Source organism: Vulpes lagopus, chromosome 11, assembly GCF_018345385.1.
Source record: "Vulpes lagopus strain Blue_001 chromosome 11, ASM1834538v1, whole genome shotgun sequence".
NCBI lineage: Eukaryota > Metazoa > Chordata > Mammalia > Carnivora > Canidae > Vulpes > Vulpes lagopus.
In genome coordinates, this window is record NC_054834.1 from 74022005 (window position 1) to 74048572 (window position 26568).

At 48.8% G+C, this 26568-nt stretch overlaps 3 protein-coding genes across 3 annotated transcripts in view; 2 read left to right on the forward strand and 1 right to left on the reverse strand.

The window, feature by feature from the left end:
* Window positions 1–4966: 4966 nt before the first annotated feature.
* On the forward strand, window positions 4967–5754 carry LOC121471281 (copper transport protein ATOX1-like). The gene has a single exon (XM_041721789.1). It carries the CDS (start codon window positions 5365–5367, stop codon window positions 5575–5577), a length of 213 nt encoding a protein of 70 aa, XP_041577723.1. The 5' UTR covers window positions 4967–5364; the 3' UTR covers window positions 5578–5754.
* A 4099-nt stretch (window positions 5755–9853) lies between these two features.
* Window positions 9854–15925, reverse strand: C11H11orf86 (chromosome 11 C11orf86 homolog). The gene is made up of 2 exons (XM_041721788.1): window positions 15483–15925; window positions 9854–14874 (listed from the first exon to the last, which is right to left on the reverse strand). The coding sequence occupies exons 1-2, from the start codon at window positions 15750–15752 to the stop codon at window positions 14779–14781; spliced, it is 366 nt and encodes a 121-aa protein (XP_041577722.1). The 5' UTR covers window positions 15753–15925; the 3' UTR covers window positions 9854–14778.
* Window positions 15926–16312: 387 nt separating this feature from the next.
* Window positions 16313–26568, forward strand: part of PC (pyruvate carboxylase) — a 118097-nt gene continuing 107841 nt past the window's right edge. The window contains exon 1 of the mRNA XM_041721780.1: window positions 16313–16331. The gene's annotated coding sequence lies outside the window, so the exon portion shown is untranslated. The remainder of the gene's footprint in view (window positions 16332–26568) is intronic.

The window sequence follows — 26568 nt, forward strand, 5'->3', positions numbered from 1 at the left end:
CTGATATGAGACCCAATCCCAGGACTCCGGGATCATCACTGGAGCCAAAAGCAGACGCTCAACCACTGAGCCACCCAGGTGCCCCTCTTTTGAGACTCTTTAATGTAGCATAGTTTTAGGCTTACAGTGAATTTGTGAAGGTCGAACAGAATTCCCACATACTCCACACCCAGTTAATTTCTCTATTAACACCTCAATGTTAATTAATATAGCACAATTATCACAATTAATTAGCCAATATTTGCACATTATTATTAACTAAAACCTGAACTTTTCCAGATGTCTTTCCTTTCTAAGGCATTCCTTCTGTCCCAGGATCCATCCAGGTGGCCATGTTACCTTTAGTTTCCCTGTATCTTCTTAAGCAACAATCTCTCTCTCTCTTTTTTTTTAAGATTTATTTATTTATTTTAGAGATAGAGGAAGAGAGAGGGAGAGAGAGTTGGAGGAGGAGCAGAAGAAGGGGGAGGGGAGAGAGAATCCTCAAGGAGACTCCATTCTGAGTGCAGAGCCTAATGTGGGGCTCGATCCCAAGATCCTGAGATCATGACCTGAGCTGAAATCAAGAGTCAGATGCTGGGGCACCTGGGCTGGCTCAGTGGTTGAGCGTCTGTCTGCCTTTGGCTCAGGTCATGATACTGGGGTCCTGGGATTGAGGGTGAGGCTAGCACATGTTGAATGCCCTGTGAGGAGCCTGCTTCTCCCTCTGCCTATGTCTCTGCCTCTCTCTCTATGTCTCTCGTGAATAAATGAATAAAATATTTTTTAAGAATCCTTTAAAAAAAAGAGTCAGATGCTTAACCTACTGAGCCACCAGGCGCCCCTTAGTTTCCTCTTGACTGTGACAGTTTCTAAGACTTTCCATGTGTTTGCATGTGTGTGTTTAATGACCTTGGCACTTTTGAGGGCAACTGGTTAGTATTTTGTAGAATGTTTCTCAATTAGGATTTGTCCATTTGCTCATGATTAGGTGGGGTCCACGGGCTTTGGGGGGAAGACAACAGAGGTTAAGTGCCATGTTTGTCATATCTCTCATCATTGTTGATGCCGACCTGACTGAGGTAGTATTTAGCAGATTTTCCACTGTTAAGTGGAATCTCCTTCCACTCCTTCCTTTAATCTCCTTCCTTTATTCCTCTGTCTCCTGTGTGTTAACCATGTTTATAGAGTCTTTTTTTTATGGTCTTTTCAGACAGAAGGTTTACATATTCTGTCTCTTTAGAGCTGGAAGGATCTTCATCAGGGGACAGCATCAGGGGCACCAGCAGGTCTGATGTAGTGAGTGCCCTTGGAGCATCGAACCCTGGGCTAAGAACTTCCACACCTGTCTCACTGACCCCTGAGGACAACCCATAATGTTGGTCCCTTTATTGTGTCCATTTTGTAGAAAGAAAGTGGAGTCTGCCTGCCATGAGTCACAGCAGAGCCAGCCCAGGTGGCAAAGTCAGGATTTATACCTGGGTCTGTCTGACACTGGATGTAACTGTCTTTTGTTTTTTTTAAGTTTCTTTAGGGGCACCTGGGTGACTCAGTTGGTTAAGTGTCTGCCTTCAGTTCAGGTCATGATCCTGGGGTCCTGGATTGAATCCTCATTGAGCTCCCTGCTCAGCAGGGAGTCTGCTTCTCCCTGTACCCCTCCGCCTGCTTGTGATCTCTCTCTCGAATAAATAAACAAAAACAAAATCTTAAAAAAAAAAAAAAGTAAAATGTATTTATTTTTAGTAATCTCTACACCCAGTGTGGGGCTTGAACTCGAGATCAAGAGTCACATGCTCTTCTGATGGAGCCAGCCAGGCGCCCCTGGACATAACTGCTCAAGTGTAGAAACCAAGGTCCAGAGAGATGGTGCTTATCTGAGCCCCCGCAGTGGGTCGGTGGCCTTGCCCAGGCCCTCCCACTGCCAGGCCACCTCTGACCCCAGTGAATCAGCAGCTAGTTCTCAGCCAGGGAGCCTGCCCTGCCCTCAGCTCCACCCCAAGCCACCCCCTCCTGAGCTGCCTCCAGTGCGTGTCCTTTGGCCGCTGCGGCTTCTAGCACCCACAGGGGAAGGGACCCAGACTTTGCAACAAATAAACACCGCCTACAAATTTCTAAATATACAGAGATAAGTGTTCCTTCCCACCTCAGCTGGTCCTGGCTGGAACTCCAAACATCCCACCTGGCTTCTGCCCCTCCAGGGGTCAGATTCTGGGTCTTCGGTTGTCCTAAGGATGGCACGTGTCCTTTGCTGTGCAGAAACCTGCCCTGTGGGGGCATCTCCACCATCAACATCAACAAATGTAATAGCTGTAGTAGTTCTCCACTCCCCCTGCTTCAATTCAGGGCTGCTCTTGCTTCATCTGCATTCCTGTCCATATCCTTCACCTTTAAAGCAAATCCCAGATGATGCATCATTTCATCCACAAAAAGCAAGAATAATCTAAAGGATGAGGAGTTTTTCGTTAATATAATAGTATAGTTTTCATGCCCGCCTCCCAGGAATAGTTCTGTAACACCATCAAATTGGTCAACATTCAAAGTGCCAAATATTTCCTAAAGAATTTCCTTTAAAAAAAAAAAAGTTTAAATTAGTATCCAAATAAGGTTAATACACTGTGATCGGCTAATGTGTTAGGTTTCTTTTACTCTAGAGGTCCCTTTCATCTCTCTTGTTTTCTTTACATCTTCTTTTTTGAAAAAAAACTTGGCCTGTCCTTTAGGGATCACTATAGCCTGGATTTTGCTGATTGCAGCCCTGTGGTGTAATATAACATGTTTCTCTGTTCCCAAGGGGATCTTGTAAATTCGGAGTTGGATCTAGAAGTATAATAAGATGCAGGCTCAACTTTTATTTTTTGGCAAGATTGTTTCATAGGTGGTACTGTTTCTTCCATCAGGAGACACATACTATCCGATTGCCTCTCCTTTTGCAAAGTTATCATATTGCTTTACTTTAAAAAATTCTTATTTTGGAAAAAATTCAGACCTGTGGAAAGTTGCAAGGATAATACACCTTCACCTTGAGTTGTCATTCACACATACACATACATTTATACCCACACCTATATACACATTATTTGAGAATGGGGTACAAGTGTTATGCTCCTTCACCCCCAAATGCTTCCACTTGTGTCTCCGGAGAGCTCTCACAACCATCTATTTTTTTTTTTAATTTTTATTTATTTATGATAGTCACACACAGAGAGAGAGAGGCAGAGACACAGGCAGAGGGAGAAGCAGGCTCCATGCACTGGGAGCGTGACATGGGATTCGATCCCAGGTCTCCAGGATCACGCCCTGGGCCAAAGGCAGGCGCCAAACCGCTGCGCCACCCAGGGATCCCTCTCACAACCATCTAAAAGAAAAGCAGTTTCTCTCTATATTCACAACACTTCTGACACCAAACGTGTGGATTTTCCCTCACATTCAACAATCCACCAACTTTCGATACCAACTAGGTGCCCTACAATTCGGTTCTCACACTAACCACTTGGATTTAGCATAGACCCCAAGGCAATAGGTTCAATTCTACAACATTGTCTCCATTTTAGAAGCCAATCACAGAGCAATGCTGGATGGCTCAGCGTCTGCCTTCTGCTCAGGGCGTGATCCTGGGTCTGGGATTGAGTCCTGCATCAGGTTGGTTCCCTGCAGGGAGCCTGCTTCTTTGTGTCTCTCATGAATAAATAAATAAAATCTAAAAAAAAAAAAAAAAAAAAAGCCAGTCATGGTTGTTACCTGCTTCTGATTGACCAGCTATAAATCAGGGGTTCCCAGACCTCCTTTTCAAATTCAGTAGTTTGCTGGAAAGGCTCAGAGAACTCAGGGAAACACTCTGTTTGCCAGTTTATTGCTGACGATATAATAAGGGATACAGATGAACAGCCAAATGGAAGAGAAGCTTGGGGCAAAGTATGTGGAAGGGATGTGGAGATTCCATGCCCTCTCCAGGAGAACCACCCCTTCCAGTACCTTGGTGTGTTCACCAACCAGGAAGTTCCCTGAATCCCATTGTTTAGAATTTTTAAGGAGGCTCCATTACATAAGACAATTGATTAAATCATTCACCATTGATGATTTAACTCAATCTCCAGCCCCCTTCTGCCCCAGAGGTCCAGAGGTGCAACTGGAAATTCCAACCGTCTGATCACAGGGACTTTTCCTCTGACAACCAACTCTTCCCCCAGCTTCCATGTCTCCTAGTTAGCACAAACTTGGAGTGTGGTTGAAAGGGGGCTTATTATGAATAGCAAAAGATGATCTACCACTCACCCAGAGAAGTGGGATCCAGAGAAGATTCCCACTAACAACTCTGAGGCTGAGTAAGGTAGTGAGTTCCCTTTTCTCCACATCATTGCCAACATTTATTTCTTTTCTTTTTGCTAACAGCCATTGCCAACAAGTGTGAGGTGACATCTTATTCATCTTATTGTGGTGGGGTTTTTTAAGCCTTTATTTATTTATTTGAGAGAGAGAGACAGGGAGTGAGAGAAAGAGCATGGGTGGGGGAGAGGGGCAGAGGGAGAAGCAGACTCCCCACTGAGCTGGGAATCCAACCCGGGGCTCCATCCCAGGACCCCAGGATGACTTGAGCTGAAGGCAGATGCCCAACCAATTGAGCCACCCAGGCACCCCTTCATTGGGGTTTTGATTTGCATTGCCCTGACAATGGGTGATGTCCAGCAGCTTTTCTTGTACCTCTTGGGCATCTGTATGTCTTCTCTGGGAAAAAAATTGATTCAGATCCTCTGCCCATTTTTTAATGAGATTGTGTTTTTATCAAAAAAAAAAAAAAAAAAGAGGGATCCCTGGGTGGCACAGCGGTTTAGCGCCTGCCTTTGGCCCAGGGCGCGATCCTGGAGACCCGGAATCAAATCCCACGTTGGGCTCCGGGTGCATGGAGCCTGCTTCTCCCTCTGCCTGTGTCTCTGCCTCTCTCTCTCTCTCTCTCTCTCTCTCTCTGTGACTATCATAAATAAATAAAAATTAAAAAAAAGATATTGTGTTTTTGCTATCGAGCTGCATGAGTTCTTTATACATTTTGAATATCAATCCCTTATCAGAGATAGATTTGCATATATTTTCTCCCATTCCATTTTCATTTTACCCAGGTGTCCCCATCAACAACTATTAATTGAGCACCTACTATGCATAATGTATTGGGGGGACAGCAGGACAGAAAGAATATAAAGTTCCTGACTCGTGGCGGGCGGGCGGGTGGCGCGGGGCCTGGCGGGAGGGGCGGCCCTCCCGGGCGCCCAGCCCCGGAAACACCGCCGAGCCAGCGCTCTGAGCCGGCTGAAGCGCCGCCGCCGCCGCCACCGCCACCGCCACCACCACCGCCACCACCACCGCCACCACCACCACCACCCGCCATCCACAGTCATGCCGAAGCACGAGTTCTCTGTGGACGTGACCTGTGAAGGATGCTCTAACGCGGTCAGTCGGGTGCTCAACAAGCTGGGAGTAGTTGAGTTTGACATTGACCTGCCCAACAAGAAGGTCTGGGTCTGCATCAACTCTGAGCACAGCGTGGACATTCTGCTGGAGACCCTGGAGAAAACAGGAAAGGCCGTCTCCTACCTCGGCCCCAAGTAGTGAGGGCCTGGACCCCTGAGCCCATGATGGACCAAAGGGAGCAGGACGCTTATCCTCTCCTGCCTTCCAGAGAGACCTGGGGCCTGGCAGTCCTGCTCTGTGATGGCAGTTCCTGACAGAGACCCTCACTTGCCCCGCTCCTCCCTAGCTTCCCTGTAATAAAGTTGAGCCACTTTTGCTGGGAAAAAAAAAAAAAAAAAAAGTTCCTGACTCATAAAGCTGAATTTCTAATGGCAGAGAGAATAGGAGTAAGAAAATATGTTGGCCAGAATAAGTGGGTAAGGTGCAGAGAGGAAGGATGAGAAGAGGAGAGTTGTTTTAAATTAGCAAAGTCAGGAAATTCCTCTGTGATGAGGCACTCAATAAGCCAAGATTGAGTGACGCCTGGGTGGCTCAGTGGTTGAGCATCTGCCTTTGGCTCAGGTTGTGATCCTGAGGTCCCAGAATCAAGTCCCACATCAGGCTCCCTGCATGGAGCCTGCTTCTCCCCCTGCCTGTGTCTCTGCCTCACTCTCTCTGTGTCTCTCATGAATAAATAAAGAAAATCTTAAAAAACAACAACAACAACAACCACAACAAAAAACAGATTGCAAGGAAGTAAGGTAGGTATTGCAGGAAAACTTTGCAGGTGGAGTGAACAGTAAATGTAAAAGCCCTGAGGTGGGATAGTGTGTCAATATGCTTAAGGAGCAACAAGGAGATTGTTGTGATCGCAGCTGAGAGAAAAGGTGAGGGGAGACCTCTGATGAGGTTGGAAAGGTAGCCAGATGGTGTTGGGTGGTGTATGCCATGAGATTTGAAGTGCATAAGCAGGGAAGCCATTTCTGAGTTTTGAGAAGAATGCTAGGATCTGACTTTAGCTTTAGAGTCATAACCCTGGACAAACGTGGAAAGTAGATGGCAAGGGGCTGAGTTGGAAGTGGGCTACCAGATAGGAAAGCACAGACATAGTCCTAATGAGAGGGGATGGTGACTTAGCTCAGGGCTTTGGTACTAAAATGGAAGGCAAGTTCTCAGAATTTGGATGAACTTTGAAGATGAGGCCAACAAGATTAGCTAGTGGAAGTGGCATGGGGAGAGTGGGGGATAAGCTGTAAAGGTTAATTTCATGCATAATTTGATTGGGCTATGGAAGGCCCAGACATTTGATTAAACATTATTCAGAGTGCATCTGTGAGGATGTTTCCGGATGAGATTAACATTTGAACTGGTAGACTTAGTACAGCTTGCTCTCCCCAGTGTGGGTGGGCCTCATCCAATCAGTTCAAGGTATGAAAAGAACAAAATGTGGAGTGAGGCAGAATTCACTCTCTCTGCCCACCTGTCTTTGAGCTGGGACATTGGTGTCCTACAGGCTTTGGACTTAGATCCAGACTTGGACTGGAACTTACTCTATTAGCTCTGCTGGGTCTGCAGTTAGCCTCTTAATGAAGCAATTTCTATAGTAAATCTGTATGTATATATGTCTCACACTGGTTCTGTTTCTCTGGTGGACTCTGACTGATATGCTGAGCAACAAGCTTTCTGGTCCTGCCTATGGAAAGCTTGGAGTTGTCAGGCTGGACCAGATGACTGGGAAAAGGTTTGGGACATGTAAGGGGGTGGGGGCTGTGTTACACCGGAGGGGGGGGGTACTGTGTGACCTTGGGAAATTGACTATTTCCTATAAAAGCTTTATGTTTGAGTTGGAGAATTCATCCTGTCCCATGTGATTCCCAGGAAGACAACTCAGACCTGACCAGTCAGAGCCTTACATTACCTGTCACAGTGACTGGTTCAAGGATGAGCCTGTGGAGAGAGATAAGCATTCTTTCCCTGTGGGCATTTGGATATAAGGGCTGGGAGCTGTGGCAGATCCATGAGGAGATCATGAAGTGAGAATTAATCTGAGAGAGAGATGGAGAAAGGGAGAGGGAGATAATGCAGGTACTAAGGATGGCTTTGAGCCCCCGAGCAAGCTGTACCTGAAGCCAGTCTATGTCTAAACTTTTCAGTTATGTATACCAACATATTCTTTTCTCCCTTAAACTAGTTTGGGTTGAGTTTCTTGTTAATTGAAACAGAAAGAGCTGTACGTGGAAAACCATCCAATCCTTTCATTTTCCAGATTTAAAAAAAGGTAAAACCCCGAAAAGATGGAGGATTTCCCAGAGGTCACATGACGAGTGAGCAAATGGGTAACAGCCCCTTGAGCCAAGCAACCAAATCCCTTCTTGATGTCTCTGAAGATCCAGGATTCTTGGTTGGGAATAGGCTGCCCCAGCCCCCATTCCAGGAATACAGTCTCTATTGTGGAGCACCTGGGAAATCTGACCAGGAGGAGTGTCCTCTCTCAGGGACTCCACTGGCTGCAGGGAGCCCACTGGGCAGGCTCCAGCTCACTTAAGCTCCCCATAGAACTAATCCCCGGTGCCCTTCTGCTGTAGGAAGGTGAAGGGGCAGACATTGGGAACAGTTTTGGATTCTAGCCTTCCAATCATCCATAGCCTATGGATATTTATGATATGCACACTACCTAGTCACTGTGTCTGATGTCTGTATTCTGAGAGGCAGCAATTGTGCCAGCAAAGATGCAGAGGTGGGTTACTTGCCTCCAGGGTGGAGGTGAGAATGGAAGTAAGAGGAAGATGTGGAAAGATTGAGAGGGTGTCCAGTGCCAAGGGCAGAGGCAGGGGCCCAGACCTGTAGGCAGGGGACCCTTGGCACCCATCCTTACCCACTCATCCACCCCCAGCTCTCAGGGCTGAAGCCTGCCCTGGGAAGGGGAGGGCCAAGCACCCCTCCTGCTAGGAGCTACTAGCTGAGATGGTGGAATCCAGCAGAGGAAAGAAGACAGAAGGTGGAGCTAAGTCAAGGTGCATGTGGGGACCTAGGCCTAACAGGTGAGATAGGATGTGAAATATAGAGCGCTCAGCCCGGGTCATCTCACTGGGTGTGACCCATTCAAGCCCATCTCTCCATCGGGGCCTCAAAACTCTCATTTGTAAAATGGCAACACAATTCATCTGCACTCCTCCCAGAGGGTTCCCACCACACTCTGGGCTGGAGTGGTCACAGGGAATCTTTAAGCTATCTTTCTTCCTTTGTTACTGAAAACCCTGTGACAGCTCCCTGGGTGAAGTGCCATCCCGTCCTTTGAGCCTTGTCCCCTGTGGACCTGTCCTTGCCTTCCCCACTCCTACTCATTCCCCAGGAAAACTGAATGAGGTATGCCTGGATCTCCTCACACTCCAGCTATGCCACATCCCCATGTCCTTGCCCATGCTCTTCCCTCTGCCTGGCACGCCCTTCCCACCCTTCCACTGTGGGCAAGCATACTTGCTCTGCTGTCCGGTCCTCAAAAAGCCTTCTCTGACACCCACCCTGCAAGAGCTAACCTCACCCTTCTCTGGGCACACCCACTCCCTGAGCCACCTCCTGGAATGCAGGTTCATTTATGTGTTTGTCACCGTGGGGAATTCCAGGGGCTGTGCATGTTATCCTGTCTGAAGTCTCTACCAGAGCAGGGCTCTGAGTGTTGGCTGAACTAACTGCTTGTGTCGAGCTCAGAGAAGGGAGATTGGGCCTTGTGGGGAGTGGGGCAGGGAGGTTCAGCGACAACCACAGACAGTGCAGGGTGAGGAGAGGCCTTCTTCCCACGCCATGTCTGCATTGATGCTAGAGGACAGACAGTGTCCTGGGAGGCCTGGGGGCAGCTGTCTGGTCTGCGGCTGGGCCCACTTTCCTGGATTCCAATGCCCACGGCCCTGCCAAGGCCCGGCCAGGCCAAGGTGAGCTGAGGACACATTGGGCTTTGAGCGCCAGGCTTCCTGAGGTTCTCACTGAATGGGCACTTCTGTGCATTGGCCCTGGGTCAGTGCATGTGTGCCTCGGCCCATCTCGTCCCCAACAAACTGCAAGTCTGATGCTATTATTAGCACCCCCATTTCCCAGGGGAGGCTGCTGAGGCTCAGAGAAGGGACCCACCCAGGGTCACATAAGGTGAATGTTCTTGACCTGGCTATTAAGAACTGAGGACCAGGGATGCCTGGGTGGCTCAGTGGTTGAGCATCTGCCTTTGGCTCAGGTTGTGATCCTGGGGTCGTGGAATCATGTCCCATATCAGGCTCCTCACAGAGAGCCTGCTTCTCCCTCTGCCTGTATCTCTGCCTCTCTCTGTGTCTCTCATGAATAAATAGATAAAATCTTAAAAAAAAAAAAAAAAAAAAAAAGAACTGAGGACCAAATGCTCCAAAGGCTTTACATGCATTAATGTGGAAGAAATAAAACAACCTTGTGAGGAGGGACCAGTTTTGTATTTATTGAACAGATGAGACCAAACTGCTCTGAGTGCCCTTGCAGCTGGGTTGGCTGTGCTTGCTCTGAGAGGTGCTTGGGGACACGATGTTTCCCGTCTGCCCTGCTGCCTTCCCCCTTAGTACAACCAAGTGGCCCCATTCCACCTGCAGGATCTGCCCTCCCTCTTCCTTCCCCAGAGGACAACCTCTTCCCATCCAGCATGGCTGCAGGCTGCAGGAAGCTGGGGAAGATGTCCAGCCAAGCCCAGAGTGTGCACTGGTTCAGGACTCGGGGCCTCCTGCTTGATCGGCCTCATGAGCTCCTACTCCATTCTGCAATGAAACAGAGCAGCTGGCCATCTGTCTGTCTGCTCATCTGTCCCCCTCTCAAGCAGGACTGTGAGCCTGAGGGCAGAAGTCACATGGAAGGAGCAAGACTTGATAAACCACGAGCTCTCCTGTTCTGGAAGCATGCACAGAGGGGTAGGATGTTGAGCAGGCAGTGGGTTGAAGGATGTCAGACTCCTATAGCTCCTGGCTCTCAGCCCCCATGGCAGGGGAAAGGCCTGGGAGGCTCTGCCCTTGTGGGCATCAGATACAGAACACAGGTCTCTATGTGATCTTTGGGCTCATGCTGGCCCTTAGAGAGCCTGGAGCTTTTGTGCTGGCTGGGTCATTTCTCCACACAGGTCACGGCTACCATGCATATCTTGGAGGCCTCCAAGGGAGCCACCTCCCTCCATTCAGACCCACAATGTCGGCAACGTCCTCCGAGGTCTGCTTGCTTGCTGGCTTGCTTGCTGGCCCACCTGGAAGCAACCTTAGACCCCCTCTTTCTCTTTCTCACCCTGTTTGAACCCAAGCCCCTGCCGAGGCTCCAGCCCAGCTCCCAGCTCCATCCCAGTGATACCTATGCTTCCTCCTGTCACCTCACCCTACCCCAAAGGGTAGCAAAGCAAGGTTATTCTCTCTCTTTGACAGATGAGAAAACTGAAGCCCCAGGGGCATGAGTGTATGAGTGGCAGTCCCAGAGCCTGACCTGAGGCCCAGGGGTCCTCCCAGGGGCCTGTACATGCCACGAGAGTGAAGTCTTCATGTGCAAACAAAACCAAGACAAGCAAGGCCTGCAGAGGGCACATCTGGGGAGGTGCTCGGGGGAGGCAACACGTATGTCCAAAGCCCGAGCCAGGGACCTCTGTTCTTTTTTTTTTTTTTTTTTAATATTTTATTTATTTATTCATGAGAGACACAGAGAGAGAGGCATAGACACAGGCAGAGGGAGAAGCAGGCTTCATGCAGGGAACCCGATGTGGGACTCGATCCCAGGTTTCCAGGATCACGCCCTGGGCTGAGGTCAGCACTAAACCACTGAGACATCCGGGCTGCCCAGGGACCTCTGTTCTTTCATAGACCATTCAAATGGTTTGGTTCAAATGGTCAACCTCCTAGATGCATTGTGTTCACTCTAGACCTTCCAGGCCACTCCCTCCACCTGGAACAGTTACTCCCTCCCCGCCTGGCTAATTCCTGCTCACATGCTAGGTCTGGCTGCTGAGCACTCAGTAATTCAGCAACTGTTTCCTGAGCACCTACAACAAGGCAGACACTGTCCAAGGTGAGCTGTTCATAGAGAGCAAAAAGAGAATTGTCCTTTCTGGGGGTTTCTAGTCCCCAAGGAATCACACAGAGCTGACATGAAATAGTTGGGATAGACTTGCAGCTATAACAAGCAGCTCCAAATCAGAGGCTCCACACAACCAAGACCTATTTTGCAGCCACTTCACAGTCCAGATGGGAGACAAGAGGCTCTGCTTTGGGGTCATCACTATCCACTAGCCTCAAAGCCCCCTTAGACCCTTTGCACCTGGCGGGCCTGTGAGTGAGGAGGGAAGCATTGAGGGCTGGACGGGGAGGCTTAGTGGCTGGGTCTGGAAGGGCAACACATGCCACTTCCATTCATATTCTACTTACAAGAGCTTGGCCACACAGCCATACTAGGTTGCAAGGAAGTCTGGGAAATGTTGCCTAGCCATCTGGCCAGTCTCTGCCAAGTAGAATCACACAAACACACTGTTTTAGTTTCCTGGGGGTCCTGTACCAATTCCCCAAATTCTGTGGCTTAAAGCAACAGGAATTTATTGGTGTTGGAGGCCAGAAGTCTGAGATTGGGATGCTTGAGGGTCCAGGGGAGAATCCTTCCTGACTCTATCGGTGGCTACTGGTGGCTGGGTACAACTTGGCTTGTGGTCACTTCAATCCACTCTCTGCCTCCCCCTTCACATGGCCTCGTCCTCTACATCTTTTCCTTTGTGCATCTTTCTAAGGAAGCTTCATGTTGGAGTTAGGCCCCTCCCACCCAGATTATGCAAGATGATCACCTCATCCCAAGATCCTTAGTTTAATTGTATCTGCAAATATCCTTTTTCTGTATCAGGAAAAATTCACAGGTTCTGGGGATTAGAATACGGACATATCTATTTAGGGGTGACTTTAGAGGCAGGATCACCCGGACTCCTCTACATGGCAGCTGGCTTCTAAGAGGCCAGAAACAGAAGCTGGAAGGCTTCTCAAGGCCCAAACTTAGAAGACCCAGAACATTATTTCCACTGCATTCAGTTAGTCCAAGCAGGTCACAGGGCCCACCCAGATGAAAGGGGAGGGAAAATAAAATACTTCTCTGGGTGGGAGGTGTGGCAAAGATACAACACAAGAGGGCGTGAACCATAGGATGGAGGGCTGAGGCCACCTTTGGAAGCAACCTATCAGAGTGTGTGCATGATTTGTTGAAGGCCTCTGCCAAGGGCCCCAGATATGTGCTCCTTGATGATGGAGTTGCCGGTAAGGCTGAGGTAGAACTGTTCTGCCTGAGTGGAAGCCCCCAGACCGGTGAGCTGTAGGCCCACCCAGGCATCAACTTACTGGGTGACCTTGGGCCAGTGCCTCATTCACTCAACAACAGCTTATTGAGTACCTAGTATGGGCTGGGTTCTGAACCAGGCCCTGGGGTCCTGGTGGTGAGCAGGCCAGGTCTCCATGGAACCTTCTGTCTTGTGGATGACAAAAGCTACTAACTGAACAAACTGGTGACAGAGCATGGTGAGTAAGAGAACAGCAAAGAGGGGATCCCTGGGTGGCTCAGTGGTTTCGTGCCTGCCTTTGGCCCAGGGCGCGATCCTGGAGTCCCAGGATCGAGTCCCGTGTCGGGCTCCTGGCATGGAGACTGCTTCTCCCTCTGCCTGTGTCTCTGCCTCTCTCTCTCTCTCTCTCTCTCTATCATAAATAAATAAAAATAAATCTTAAAAAAAAAAAAAGAACAGCAAAGAGTTGGGCTAGAAAATCCTGGGGGACACAGAGGCTTCCAGGAGCCTCAAGGGCTGAGACCTAGAGGGTGATGAGGATACCTTCACATTCTGGGCCTCAGTTTCCTCTTCCAGACATCCAGAGGGTTTGCAGGAGCTGTAGACTCAGATTGTGCTTCCTGGAGCCTGGAGTTCCCACAGAGACACCCAAAAGGCTACTGCAGAAGGCAACAGAGCAGTGGGCATCTAAAGTTTGTGACTAGTTGGGCTGGAAGCTTCTGGTCAGCTCCCAGAGTCCAGCTTCCAAGCCAGGAACCCAGGTCTCTGATCCCAGTGTCTCTCTGGGACATGATTTACCCAGGACCCTCCTTTTTTCCCAATAGTCCTGCCAGGGTTCTGGGCTCTGCGGAAACAGGGAACCTCCCTTCTGTCTAGTTGAACTCTTGGGTCTCCCCATCATCCCAGGACAGACCTTACACTAGGATGCTTGTAGCTGCCCTCTCACCTTTGACCTTCAGTCTGCTTGAGCCACGAGAGCCCTGGGGACCCCACAAGAAATGCCAGTGCCTCTCAAAATGCTCAGGTTTTTTTGGGGTAAGACCCTCCCTTCTGTGTGGCCTTGGATGAGCCTGTGCTCTTTCTGGGCCTCATGAAGGTGAGCACAAAGGCAAAGTGGATCTCCCAAAGCTGACTGGAGGTCAGCACAGGAGGAGGTGGCAATCCTCCATGGAGTGAGGTCAAGAGAAGTGGCAAGAAGGAACCAGCCTCCTGGGGACCCATGGGTGACCTGCCTATGGTGTCCCTGCTCCACCATTCTGGCAAATCCTGAGCCAAGCTTTCCCCTGTTAGACGAGTTAATCACTAGGCAAATTGTTGACATCAGCTCAGCATTTTTATTCCTATGTTCAGCCCCAAGGTTGGGAACTGGGTGGGGGTGGGGCCGGAGGTGCCAAAAACAAGAATTCTTTCCTTGCTCTGGGCTTCAGTTTCCACCTCTGTCACACAGGGAGGGAAAGCTTCCCTTGCTTCCTTCATTGGGACACTGAGGATACAAGTGAGCATATCCAGGTCTGGGCCTTTCAGCTACAGGGCTCCAGTACCGATGACTGCCCTGACTGTCCTTGCCCTTGGGGAGCTCACTGTCAGGGAGGGAGACCCAAGCCTTGCCTACCACTAGCTGCTGGCAGGCAGGGGATGGCAGGGGTAGGGGTGTGGGCAGGCAAAGAGCCTCTCAGCCATAGGTCTGGCTTCACTGAGCTCTGTCCTGGAAGTTCATGACTGGTCTTGTGTGGGGTCAGGGGTATCAACACTCCTATTTCTAGGCAGGTTTCTAAGGCCTTCATACATGTCACTGTCCAGGGGTGCCTCCACGCCCACAGGGCAGAATCCACCAAGAAACAGCTGAGCCCCCTTCTTCTTGCCCTTCTGAGGTCTTTGTTGAGAGCCAGTCTTGGAGTGGAGGGCCAGGGCCAAGGGGTGAGCTGGTGGCAGAGACCTTGGTGCACTGTGTAAGGAAGGCAGGAGCAGTCCACGGCAGAAGGGTCCAGAGGGCCAGGAAGATGTAGGTCAATAGACATGGCCATCTGACCTGGGTGCAGCAAGGGCCAATACCACTTTCAATATCCTTAGCTGCTGGTGCCCAGAGAGGGCTGTGGGGAGGCTGGCTGGCTCAAGGTCACACTAGGGAAGCTGGAGACAAAGCTCTTCCACCTTCTCCTTATCTGTTGGAAGACAGAGGAGGGGGAGAATCAGGGTCCCTGTCTCACAGGGGCTCGGTAGGCTTCAGGTATTTTCCACCTATAGCCACCAGGTGGTGCTAGACCCCAAAGACAAGAGCTCTGCTCACTGGGAAATTTTTCTCCTAGGAGGCAAAAAAAAAAAAAAAAAAATAGAAGAAGGAGGCAGGGCCAGGAGCCAGCTGCTCCCACCAAGGGGGTCAGGATGCCCCCTTTGCTGGGTCAGAGGAACACAAGAGGCAACCCTGGGGAAGTTTTATTGGCTGATCTCCTTGACTCTAGCAAAATCCACCCATCCAACATATTGCCCGATTAATCATTTTAAAACAGCTCTGACCACATCACTAGCCTGCTGTAAAACCTTCCAGGACTCCCCAGTGCTTGTGGGATAAATTCCAAATGCATTTAGGGCCCTCTGAAATATGATGCCTGGACACCTCTCTTTCCAGCCTCACCTCCAGACAGCTCTGTTGTCTTCTTGGTCCTTGGCCTTATATGTTTCTACTTCTGAGCCTTTGCTACCTTGGATCCCTTTCTATGGAATCCCCACCCTCCCCCTGTGTGCTCCTCCATCCAACAACCCTCAGCCAAACCTGTTGATACTGCTTCAGCCACCGCCGGCTGTCTCCTTGCTGGGCTTGGATCAGCTGCTCTGTGTCCTCCAGGCCCCCTGGCAGCCCCTCCTGACCGGGTGTGTCCAGCCTTTCTGGTCCTCTGTTTGAGGGCCTGGACTTCTCTTGCCCCTGTCTGAGGCTCAGCACCCGGCGCAGTCGGCTCTCTAGAGGCTTCCCCCAGGGCTCCTGGAGCTTGCTGTAGGAGGACTGTGGCCCTCGCAAGGACTGGCTGCGTGGCCCTGGCCCCATGGTTCTTGAGGCTGCAAGCACAGGACTGCTACAGCCCTTCGGCAGGCCAGTGGCTTCTGAGATGGCCTGGAGTCTCCACCCACGTGATGGGAACTCACTTGGGGGGCAAAGGTTGGTACTGCTGAGGTGGCCATCATAAACCAAAGAGCAGGCCACAGGGTTCAAGCATCTCTGAGTCAGCGTCACCACTGCCTCTCTTTGCCTTCTAGGGCAAGGGGTACAGGTCTCTTCCTCTTGCTCCTCCCCTCCTCCTCCTCCTCTTCCTCCTCCTCCTCCTTCTCCTCCTCTTCTAGGCAGCCTTCTCTGATCTCTCCACCCCTGAAGTGCTTGGCCCCCCCTGAACTCCTGCAGCCCTGGGTGTCCAAATTCATTCTGTTGATGCTGAGAACAGATGGCTCAACAGCAAAACAGAGATGTGCCTTTAAGAAACAGGATAGCTCTATTTTTTTTTTTCTTTTTTTTTGTCCGACATCTTAGCGAGGCTGCCAGGGTGTCCACCAATCTCTGAGCTTCACAATGCCTCCCAAGGATGACAAGAAGAGAGATGCCTGAAAGTCAGCCAAGAAAGACAAAGACCTGGTGAGCAAATCTGGGGGCAAGGCCCAAAAGAAGGGGCCCAAAGGCATGGTTGGGGGCATGCTCAATGTGTGACAGAGTGACATAGGACAAACTGTGAAGTTCTCAACTACAAGCATAGAACCCCAGCTGTTGTCTCTGAGAGAAGATTCAAGGTCCCCTGGCCAGGGAAGCCCCCTCCCCAGGATCTCAGCAAAGGACTTATTAAACTGGCTTCAAAGCATAGACTCAAGTCATTTACACCAGCAACACCAAGGGTGGAAATGCCCCAGCTGCTGGCCAAGTTGCATGAACAGATGCTGCCAACTGTATGTCCTAAAAAAATAAAAAGTTTTATTAAAATTTTTAAATTAAATTTAAAAAGAAAAAAATTAAAAAAGAAAGAAAGAAACAGGACAGCTCCAACATAAAATAGAAGAGTCAAAATCACAGGAACAGAAAGTAGCCCCATGATTGCCAGGGGCAGGGGTGGGGAATGGCCAGTACAATGGCTATAGAGCTTTAGTCCAGCAAGATGAAAAAGTCCTGGGGGCACCTGGGTGGCTCAGTGGTCGAGTGTCTGCCTTTGGCTCAGGGCCTGATCCCAGGGTTCTGGGATCAGATTCTGCATCAGGCTCCTCAGAGGGAGCCGGCTTCTCCCTCTGCCTGTGTCTCTGCCTCTCTCTGTGTGTCTCTCATAAATAAATAAAGAATATCTTTAAAAAGAAAAGAAAAGAAAAAATCCTGGAGACTGTTTGAACAACACTGTGAATATATGTAACCCTACCTAATTATACATTAAAATGGCTAAATGGTAAATGTTATGTTCCTAGCTATTTGACTGCAACCGGAAATTATTCATTAGCCTAGATGAATCCCTTCCCCTTCCTGCTCCATCTTGTCAGCTCCAAAATGGGGTGCTGTGAAAACCCAATGAAATCATGAATGTGTAAAAGCCAGACTACCAGCAGCAGCTCTTTCTCCCAAGACAAGAGAAAGAGAGAGGCACTTGGGCTGGACCAACAGGTACCCAGAATCATATAATTTGAGGGCTGAAAGGGACCTCACACATCTGGCCATTCTTTTTTTAACTACTATTTTATGGGTATTTTTCCTCATTCTGGGGCTAACCCCTGCCCCTGCTGCCCCCCAGCACTGCATTTCAACCTCATGATAGTCCTGAGGTGAACATTGTTATTCCCATTTCAAGGATCAAGAAACAGAGGCTGAGCACCTGGCCCGAGAACACATTCAGTAAGAGGCAAACCTGGGACTCGCTCCTCAGTCAGCCTGGCCTTAGATCCCATGCTTCAACCACTCTACTGCCCTGCTCCGGTATTGGTGGTTGACATAGGACCCAGAGCCAGGAGTCTTCCTTTATTTTTGGGCTGCTGCACAAATCCCCCTGTCTGGAGTCAGGGAAGCGCTGCCTGCAACTCTTGGCTCGTCCCAGACCTCTCCCCAGGCCTGGCCTTGCTCTGTTTCCTCTCTCAGGGTTGCTAGGCCTTCCCTGGGCAAAGGGTCTTGTGATACCCTCCAGGCTCATCTCCCAGCCAGAGGAACTAAGGCAGGACCAGAGCAAAGAAGAGAAAGGAGAAGGAGGGCCTGATCTTCTGCCCCAGTCTGTTCCAAAGTTGGACTGTGACCTGTACATAAGCCTCTTTACTCCCAGCCTGACCACACCTCTAATGTCTGACCCACAGGGCAGCCCTGGTTCTGGCTGAAAGGCAGCAAAGCCATTCTATAACCTTCACCACCCTCACCCAGTTTGAGTGGGCTCAAACCCCTGCTCTTGCTGAAGCCTGTGCCAGGAACAATTTGCTGACTCAGACTTCTGGGACGTGCTGGGGTGAATCACTCACGCTTGTGTCAAGCATAGAGCTGCCCAATACCCTCCTGCCAAGTGTGTAATCCTACCATTTCCCAAATTCATGGAGGGCAAGAAGCAGATGTATGCCCTCCTTCCTTCCCTGGGAAGCTCTTGCCTTTCCAGACACTGCTGTGCTCAGTGATACCTCCTCTGGAAGCCTGCCTCTCCCCACTGCAAGGGTTAGGGAGGCAGCCCCTCCCCAGCCCACTCAATAAACACAGTAGCAGCAACCACATACATATGCCTTTCCCCCTGATACTGGGTGTCCCTTGAAGGCTTTTCATCTCTGTGTTCTCAGGACACAATGCAGTAAATATTTTGTCCTAAATATTGGAGACTATTAATTGTCTATTGTTGCCTTAAAAAATTACCCCCAAACTTAGTGACTAAAAGCAACATTCATGTACCACCTCCTGGTTTCCAAGGGGCAGGAATCCAGGCCTGGCCCAATCAGGAACCTGCAGCCATCTCAAGGGTCAGCTGGGGGGAATCTACTTCCAAGGTCACTCTGGGTTGTTAGCAGGACTCAGTTCCTTGTAGATGGAGGGCCTGAGGGTCTAAGAGCTTCAGTTTCCTTGTTGATTTTTGGCTGTTGCCATATGGGTCTCATCCAAGAGGCAGCTCACATCATGGTGGCTGGCTTCAATTGGAGCCGGCAAATGAGAGGGCAAAGATGGTAGGCAGGCAGAAGCCAGAGTCTTTGGGGAGCTCAGTCTCAGAAGCGACCTCCCATCACTTTTACCAGTGTTCTGTCCCTCCTAAGTGAGTCACCAGGTCCAGTCTGCCCTCCAGGGAGGAATCCTCACAGTGTTTGAACACCAGGAGGGGGGGATCGCTGGGGGTCATCATGGAGGTGCTTACCCACCTGAATTTTATTATTTTAAAAAATTCATTATTTATTATTAAAGAAAAGATTTATTTATTTGAGAGACAGAGAGAGAGAGCATGTGCACTCACAAACCAGCACGAGCAGGGGGAGGGGCAAAGAGAAATCCCCCACCTTTAGACTCCCTGCTGAGGATGGAGCCAGACTAAGGGCTGGATCCCAAGACCCTGAGATCACAATCCGAGCTGAAATGAAGAGACAGATGCTGGACCAACTGAGCCACCTAAGGGCCCCAGATCTGTATTTTAAGCCTTCGCACTGTCTGAGTTTGGAGCCTGGCACTTCTGTGTGCTAGCTCTGTACTTTGAGTAAGTGGCTTAACCTCGTGTGCCTATAATTTCTCAGCTACAAAGTGGGGGAAAATACCTTATTTAATCAAACCTAAGGTGGTGTTGATGGAAAGGTAGCATTAATTCATACACCATTAAGAAAGAATACACAAGGTGTCTGGGTAGCTTAGTGGGTTAAGTGTCTGCCTAAGGCTCAGGTCATGATATTTCCCCCCACCCTGCCTTGTGCTCTCTCTCTCTCTCTCTCTCTCAAATAAATAAATAAATAAAATCTTAAAAAAAAAGAAAAAAGAAAGAATACTCACTGCTCATTCATTGGAAAATGCAGTCCATTTCAGAGAGGTTAAAATGGGGGAAAATAATGTGCCGTGAAATTAATGAAACACTTGGTATCTCTTTCCTGAAGTGGGTTCCGGGACTTAGAGATACGGGAAGGCTGCGAATGGAGGCAGGCCATCCAGATATTCCTTTTTATTAGTGAGCCAATGAAATTAATCCACATCTACACACTGCAGGCAAGACTTTTTTTGATGACGCCTAGAGTAAGGCCAAGGAGAACAGGGTAGAATCATTGTCCTGGGAAAAGGAGGGATTCTCATATACATAAAGGAAGGCACCTTAAAACAGACGCCAAGTGCTGAGAGTGCAGGAAAGAGAATGGGAGACCACATCTGGTTTGGGGATAGGGAAAATCTCTTTGCTTGAGCAGGAGTTATTATACAGTACATTTTGGGGAACTAGTTTTTTTTACTTTGGAATAATAGTACCAGATGTGTCCACTGTTTTGGTTTTCATTTCCCTCCAGGAAGCCAGAATGCAGGCTATCAGGTTCAATGCCCCACTTTGACTGCATTACCGCTTGGAGAAATCAAACAAAGGGAATGAAAGATTATTATAAAGTTGATTATAAAAGCTCCCATGGGACACCTGGGTGGCTCAGTGGTTGAGCGCCTCCCTTCGGCTCAGGGCATGATCCTGGAGTCCCGCTTTGGGCTCCCTGCAGGGAGCCTGCTTCTCCCTCTGCCTATGTCTCTGCCTCTCTCTGTGTCTCTCATGAATAAACAAATAAAATCTTAAAGAAAAAAAAAAAAGCTCCCATGTTCTGAGCACCCGTTTTGTGCCAGGTATTGTGCGTAGGGCTTCCTTTGTGTGGTCCCAAGAAACCAGGGGAGGATTATTTCTACATTACATACAAAACAATTGGGATGGGGACGCCTGAGTGGCTCAGTGGTTGAGTGTCTGCCTTTGACTCAGGGCATGATCCCAGGGTCCTGGGATCAAGTCTCGCATCAGGCTCCCTGCAAGGAGCTTGCTTCTCCCTCTGCCTATGTCTCTGCCTCTCTCTGTGTCTCTCATGAATAAATAAATATAAATAAAATCTTTAAAAAAAACAAAGCAGGGCAGCCCCGGTGGTGCAGTGGTTTAGCGCTGCCTGCAGCCCAGGGCGTGATCCTGGAGACCCGGGATCGAGTCCCACATCAGGCTCCCTGCATGGTGCCTGCTTCTCCCTCTGCCTCTCTCTCTAGCTGTGTCTCTATGAATAAATAAATAAACATCTTTAAAAAAATAAAAAATAAAAAAAATTTAAAAAACCAAAGCAATTGGGATCAATTGGTATAAGGTCCTGGAGCTGATAATATAGGTGCTCTCGCAGTTTTTCTTTTTCTTTCTTTTTTTTTTTTAAATAGATTTTATTTATTTATTTATTCATCACACACACACACACACAGAGGTAGAGACACAGGCCGAAGGAGAAGCAGGCTCCATGTAGGAAGCCTGATGCAGGACTCAATAGGGGGACTCCAGGATCATGTCCTGAACCAAAGGCAGACGCTCAACTGCTGAGCCACCCAGGCGTCCCTCTCGCAGTTTTTCAAATATGCAGGCCCTGATGACAATTGATGGTGAGCCTGTCCCTTCTCCTATTGTGTGAGCCTATTTCCTCATCTGTAAAATGAGTGGGTCCAGCTGGAGCATCCCAAACTTCCCTTGTTAAAAAAAAAAAAAAAACAAAAAACAAAACAGTTGCTAGTCCCGTCACAAGCCCCCTGCATGAACAGGTCCCCACAGGAGCTTGAGAAGTTGTCTATACAATCATGCCCTAAGTGATCTATTTCTTAGGGGAAATCCTGGAAACATAATTGCTCAAGGCCCTTTTGCCTTTGAGGTCTGTGATTATAGGACTTAGATTGCAAACCAAAGCCCTTCCTTTGAAATCTGAATTCTGCACATTCTTGCCTTCTCTTTTCCCCCAAGGCAGCCATTGGAGCAAAAAGACTACAGCTTGGGGATCAAGAGACTGGAGGTCTGGTCCTGGCCCTGCCCCTGCCCCTGCCTAGCTATGTAATCCAGAGAGAACTCAATTCCTTTCTCTGAGCCTCAGCAGAAGAATCAGAGGAGCTGTGGCTCAGAGTGGGATCTAATCCTTCTCTGCCTTGTGAGCAACAGCCTTAGTTCGGGCCTGAAGTGCTGGGGCTGGAATTTGCTAGACCAAGGCCCACCTTGGCGGGTAGAAGGTCTGACTGTCTTGTTAGAGATCCCATGATGGCATGGGCTTCACAGGGTCAGTGGACTGATTAGCCAGAGTCAAAGGAGACCAAAAAGACAGGGTGGGTCCCTAGGAGTAGGAGGTCTACATACAGGGTTAACAGCCTAGAGATTGCAATGGTGAGGCATTGGGCTTTAGTTTCCCCCAATTCTAAAACTGTATTTGGGTGGCCATGGCAAGGGTCCAGGGCAACCTCACACAGATGTTCAGTTTCCACAAACCACTCTTGGCAAACTGGGACTGCAATCCAACCCATGCTTTGCCAGCTCAGTCACATGTTGGCATGACTCTGCTGCTGTCCTAAGAAGGATCTCACCACTAGGATGATGCCAGATGAGCATCTTTTCCTCATTATCACAAGGTACAGCATGAGTTAACAGTGTTTATGGTGGAGCAACCTGGATCCCTGAGGACCTGCAGGGAGGAAAACTCTTGAACCACCTGTATCCCCAACACATGCACTGGGGGCTCTATGTTGCTTAGAAGACACACTATCTAACCTGTAGAAAAGGACTATTTTGTGCATTCTTCTTGCCTCCTTTTTCCATCATTAAGGATTTAACCCTAAGGTATTGCCAGCAGACAAGCTATCTGAGGTTCCAGTTGCCAGAATTTGGTTAATTTTTTTAAAAAATGACTTTCTTTTGTCTCCCTGGACAGGGGATCTGGGATATCTGGTTTGTCCTTGTGAGATCCTCAGGGCAAAGCCAGCCTTCTGAACTATCAACATGGAGAGGTGGGTGCATGGTGGCTGTTAGTGTTTGAAGGGTCCATGGTTTTGTCTGGGAGTCCTCATCCACCTGGGTGCTTCTGCTTATCCAAGCTTCCTGAGTTCTATTCTTGGACTTCCCCACAGCTTCCCCTCAGGCAATGTTTCCTGAACTTGTTAGTGGGTCCCCACTGATCCCTTCCATGCCTTGATCCTATCATGCCTCCCTGTCTTTGTTTAGGCTGTGTATAGGATTCTTTAAAAAAATTTTTTTATTATTTATTTATGATAGTCATACAGAGAGAGAGAGGCAGAGACAAGGCAGAGACAAGGCAGAGACACAGGCAGAGGGAGAAGCAGGCTCCATGCACTGGGAGCCCGACGTGGGATTCGATCCCGGGTCTCCAGGATCGCGCCCTGGGCCAAAGGCAGGCACCAAACCGCTGCACCACCCAGGGATCCCCTAGGATTCTTTTTATCAATAAATTTACCCAATAAGTTCTCAACTTTTCTCTATCTGCCTGCCTATCTATCTATCTATTATCTATCTATCTATCTATCTATCTATCTATCTATCTATCTATCTATCGACTTAGCATAGATAGGTATTGCCCCCTTCAGGAAGTCTTCCACATCCCTCTCATGGGGTCAGTGACACCCTCTTTGGATTTCTATAGCACTCTGGCCATTTTCTCTAGCACAGCACAAACTATTTTGAAATCATATGCTTTGAGGTGTATCTCCCCATCTGGTCTAGGAGCAGCTTGAGGGTGGGGCAAGTAGCTCCTTTTTCTATTGCGTGTTGCCAAAATGGGTGCAGAGTGAATGTACTCATTGTCTCTTGCCATTCAGTCCTCCTTTCCAGTCTGGGGCCCTGGAGATGCCCCCCCCCTCAGAATTTGCTCTTCCTGCCAGCCCTTGCCCTCTTTTTAACTCTTCCCTTCCTCTTAAATGTGGTGCCTTCTCTATTGGTAGACTCTACTCAGCCTCAGGGGCTGTCTTATTCCCTCCCTTGGTTTTAACCACTAAAAGTGGGCTGATGACTCCCATTCCTTCATTTGCTGACTCTTATTAAGCATCTATTTTGTGCCAGACTCAGCTCTTGTAGTGGTAACATTCAAATATGAGAAGGGGTTGGGAGAATAGAAGCAAGAAACAAACCAAGAATAGAAGCAAGAAACAAACCAAGAAACTTCCAGAAAGTGATTGATACTAAGAAGCAATAAGGCAGACATAATCCTAGTTTAACAGGAGCCCATAAACTGCTTTGCAGCTGCACCTAGACCACACTCTCTTAACAGAACTATACTGCCTGGGCCCTAAACACCAGAGCTAGACTCCTCATTAGCATTCTCAGGCTGATCTCAGCCTATCTCTCCCACATCACCTTCCCCTATAGCCCCCTAGGAACTCAGCGAAGTTTCCCAAACTCTCTGTAGCTTCAAGAATCAGTTGAGCTTAAGAGGCACCTGGGTGAAAAAAAAAAAAAAAAAGAGGCACCTGGGTGGCTCAGTAGGTTAAGTGTCTGACTTTGGCTCAGGTCCTGATCTCAGGGTCCTAGGATGGAGTCCCATGTTAGGCTCCGTGCTCAGTGGGGTGTCTGCTTATCTCCTTCCCTCTGCCCCTCCCCCTCTTTGTTTTCTCTGGACAAATAAATCTTAAAACAGAAAAAAAGAATCAGTTGGGGGCTTTTGATAGAGAAAAAGATTCTTGTGCCCGGCCACCAGACTTACTGAACCCTTACGAATCAGGGACCAGGGAGTCGACCATCTGTTTTGTTTTTGCTTTTTAAAGACTTTGTTTATTCACTTGAGAGAGCGAGAGTGCGCTTGTGCGCCTGCGCGCGCACGCACACACGCACACGTGCATGCATGTTGTGGGCGGGGTGGGGTGGGGGGTGCACGGGAGGGACAAGCATGACCCTGATATAGTGACCTGAGCCGAAATCAAGTGTTGGTTGCTTAACCAACTGAGCCACCGAGGTGCCCCATCAGTTTTGTTTTTAAAGAGCCCCAGGGAGGGTCTTATTTTTTTTTTTAATTTTTATTTATTTATGATAGTCACAGAGAGAGAGAGAGAGACAGAGACACAGGCAGAGGGAGAAGCAGGCTCCATGCACCGGGAGCCCGACGTGGGATTCGATCCTGGGTCTCCAGGATCGCGCCCTGGGCCAAAGGCAGGCGCCAAACCGCTGTGCCACCCAGGGATCCCCCAGGGAGGGTCTTATTATCAGGAAGTCAAGAGAGTAACTTCTCTTGGTCTATTAGTGGTTCTCAACACTGACCCACATTAGAACCATTTGGAGAGCTTCTTAAACTAGCAATTCAATGCAGGGATTTCATCCAACAAAAATAGACTCAGGTGGTATTCTGCTGATCATATTGGTGATCAATATGCGTAAGAACCATGGAGTGGGGCTCAGGAATCTGTTTCCCACTAGCCAGCACCCTGTCCCAAGGAGATTCTATCACTAGAGGTATGGAAGCCCAAACAGAGAGATGCTTTCTCTAGCCACTGTGGCTCTCCACCCAGGGTTTTGTCTGGGCAGTTTTCTCTATCTGGGATGGAATACACCTTCTAACTTTGTCTTTCTGGGGAAATCAGCCTGAGGGTAGGACAGAGGCCAGATGGAGAAGTATCTTGTTTCCTAATCTCATTTGAACTAGATAATTTATATGCCTGAGCTAACTGTCCAAAATCCATACTTTTTTGGTTCACAGCAGTCCATTTTCTAGTTCTCAATTAGTTTCTTCATTCAGACCTTTACCTGGAGGTGTTGATATGGGGGACCACCTGAACCTGGCTGGAGTCACCCAACCTTTGCTCCAGACCCATAGGTTCACAGGGACCAGCCAGGACTGAGCTGACATGTCGCAGCATCTATAGCATGGCCAGCTGTAGAGAAGGACCCTTGTCTTTCCTGAGGGACACCAGGGTCTGCATCTTACATGTACACAGTAGGGGAGAGAAGATAGAGGCAGGTGTCAAAATCACAAGGTAAGCATGCTAGAAGAATAGTAACAGGGACAATCATGTAATAGGGACTCAATGTCCATCAAGCCCAACCGCTGTTAAGAAGAAATTCAATCCAGAGAGGGAGGGGCTCTGCCCAAGATCACACAGCTTTAATGCTTTCTGGCAAAGTTCTGAGGTAGAAAGAGTCATAGGACTTGGACGTCTAATAGAATATGAGCTCTATGATGTGATGCCAGGGGCTATGTCTTTTCACAGCAGCGTCCTGGCATAGCACAAGGATCATAGTAGGTGCACAATCAAATGAATTTTTAAAAACATTATATTTATTTATTCATGAGAGACACACACACACACAGAGCCAAAGACATAGGCAGAGGGAGAAGCAGGCTCCCTGTGGGAAACCGGTGCAGGACTCAATCCCATTGGAGGACCCCAGGATCAGGACCTGAGCTGAAGGCAGATGCTCAATCACTGAGCCACCCAGGCATCCCACAGTCAAATGAATTGTTAATTGAATGAATATGTGGATCTGGAGAATTAGGATTTTAATCCTTTTTCTGCTACTAAAATAACTGTGTTGGATTGACCTATGTTGAAGTTCAGCCAATAGGTGGAAGGAAGGACAGGAAAGTTGGGAGAGACAAACATTAACAGACACAACAGAGAATGGAGTTGTAAATATTTCTCCATGCTCAATAAGCAATTTCTAGTTAACAAGATGTTCTCATAGTCCTTGATCCTCCCTACTGTCTGGAGGGAGGTTATTTTTCCTCCATGTCCTGAGTACCACACGATGTACCCTATATTTTGTTTATCGTCTGTCTTTTCTCTCACTATAAAGCAGAGATTTTGCTTCGTTTTGGTCATTTCCATATCCCCTTGGCTGGTACAGAGCCTAGTTTATGAAGCTTTCTGTTTAATCAGGCCTTCTAGACCTTCTAGGTCCCCAGGGGGCTCGATTTGCAGGTTAAGAAACTGAGGC

Bases quoted from the DNA above. Each gene is read 5' to 3' on its own strand.
- LOC121471281 (XM_041721789.1), top strand. From the start codon at position 5,365: ATGCCGAAGCACGAGTTCTCTGTGGACGTGACCTGTGAAGGATGCTCT.
- C11H11orf86 (XM_041721788.1), bottom strand. From the start codon at position 15,752: ATGGGGCCAGGGCCACGCAGCCAGTCCTTGCGAGGGCCACAGTCCTCC. The intron at 14,875-15,482 runs GTTTGGCTGAGG...GTCTTCCAACAG, and splicing joins GGCTGAAGCAGTATCAACAG to ATAAGGAGAAGGTGGAAGAG.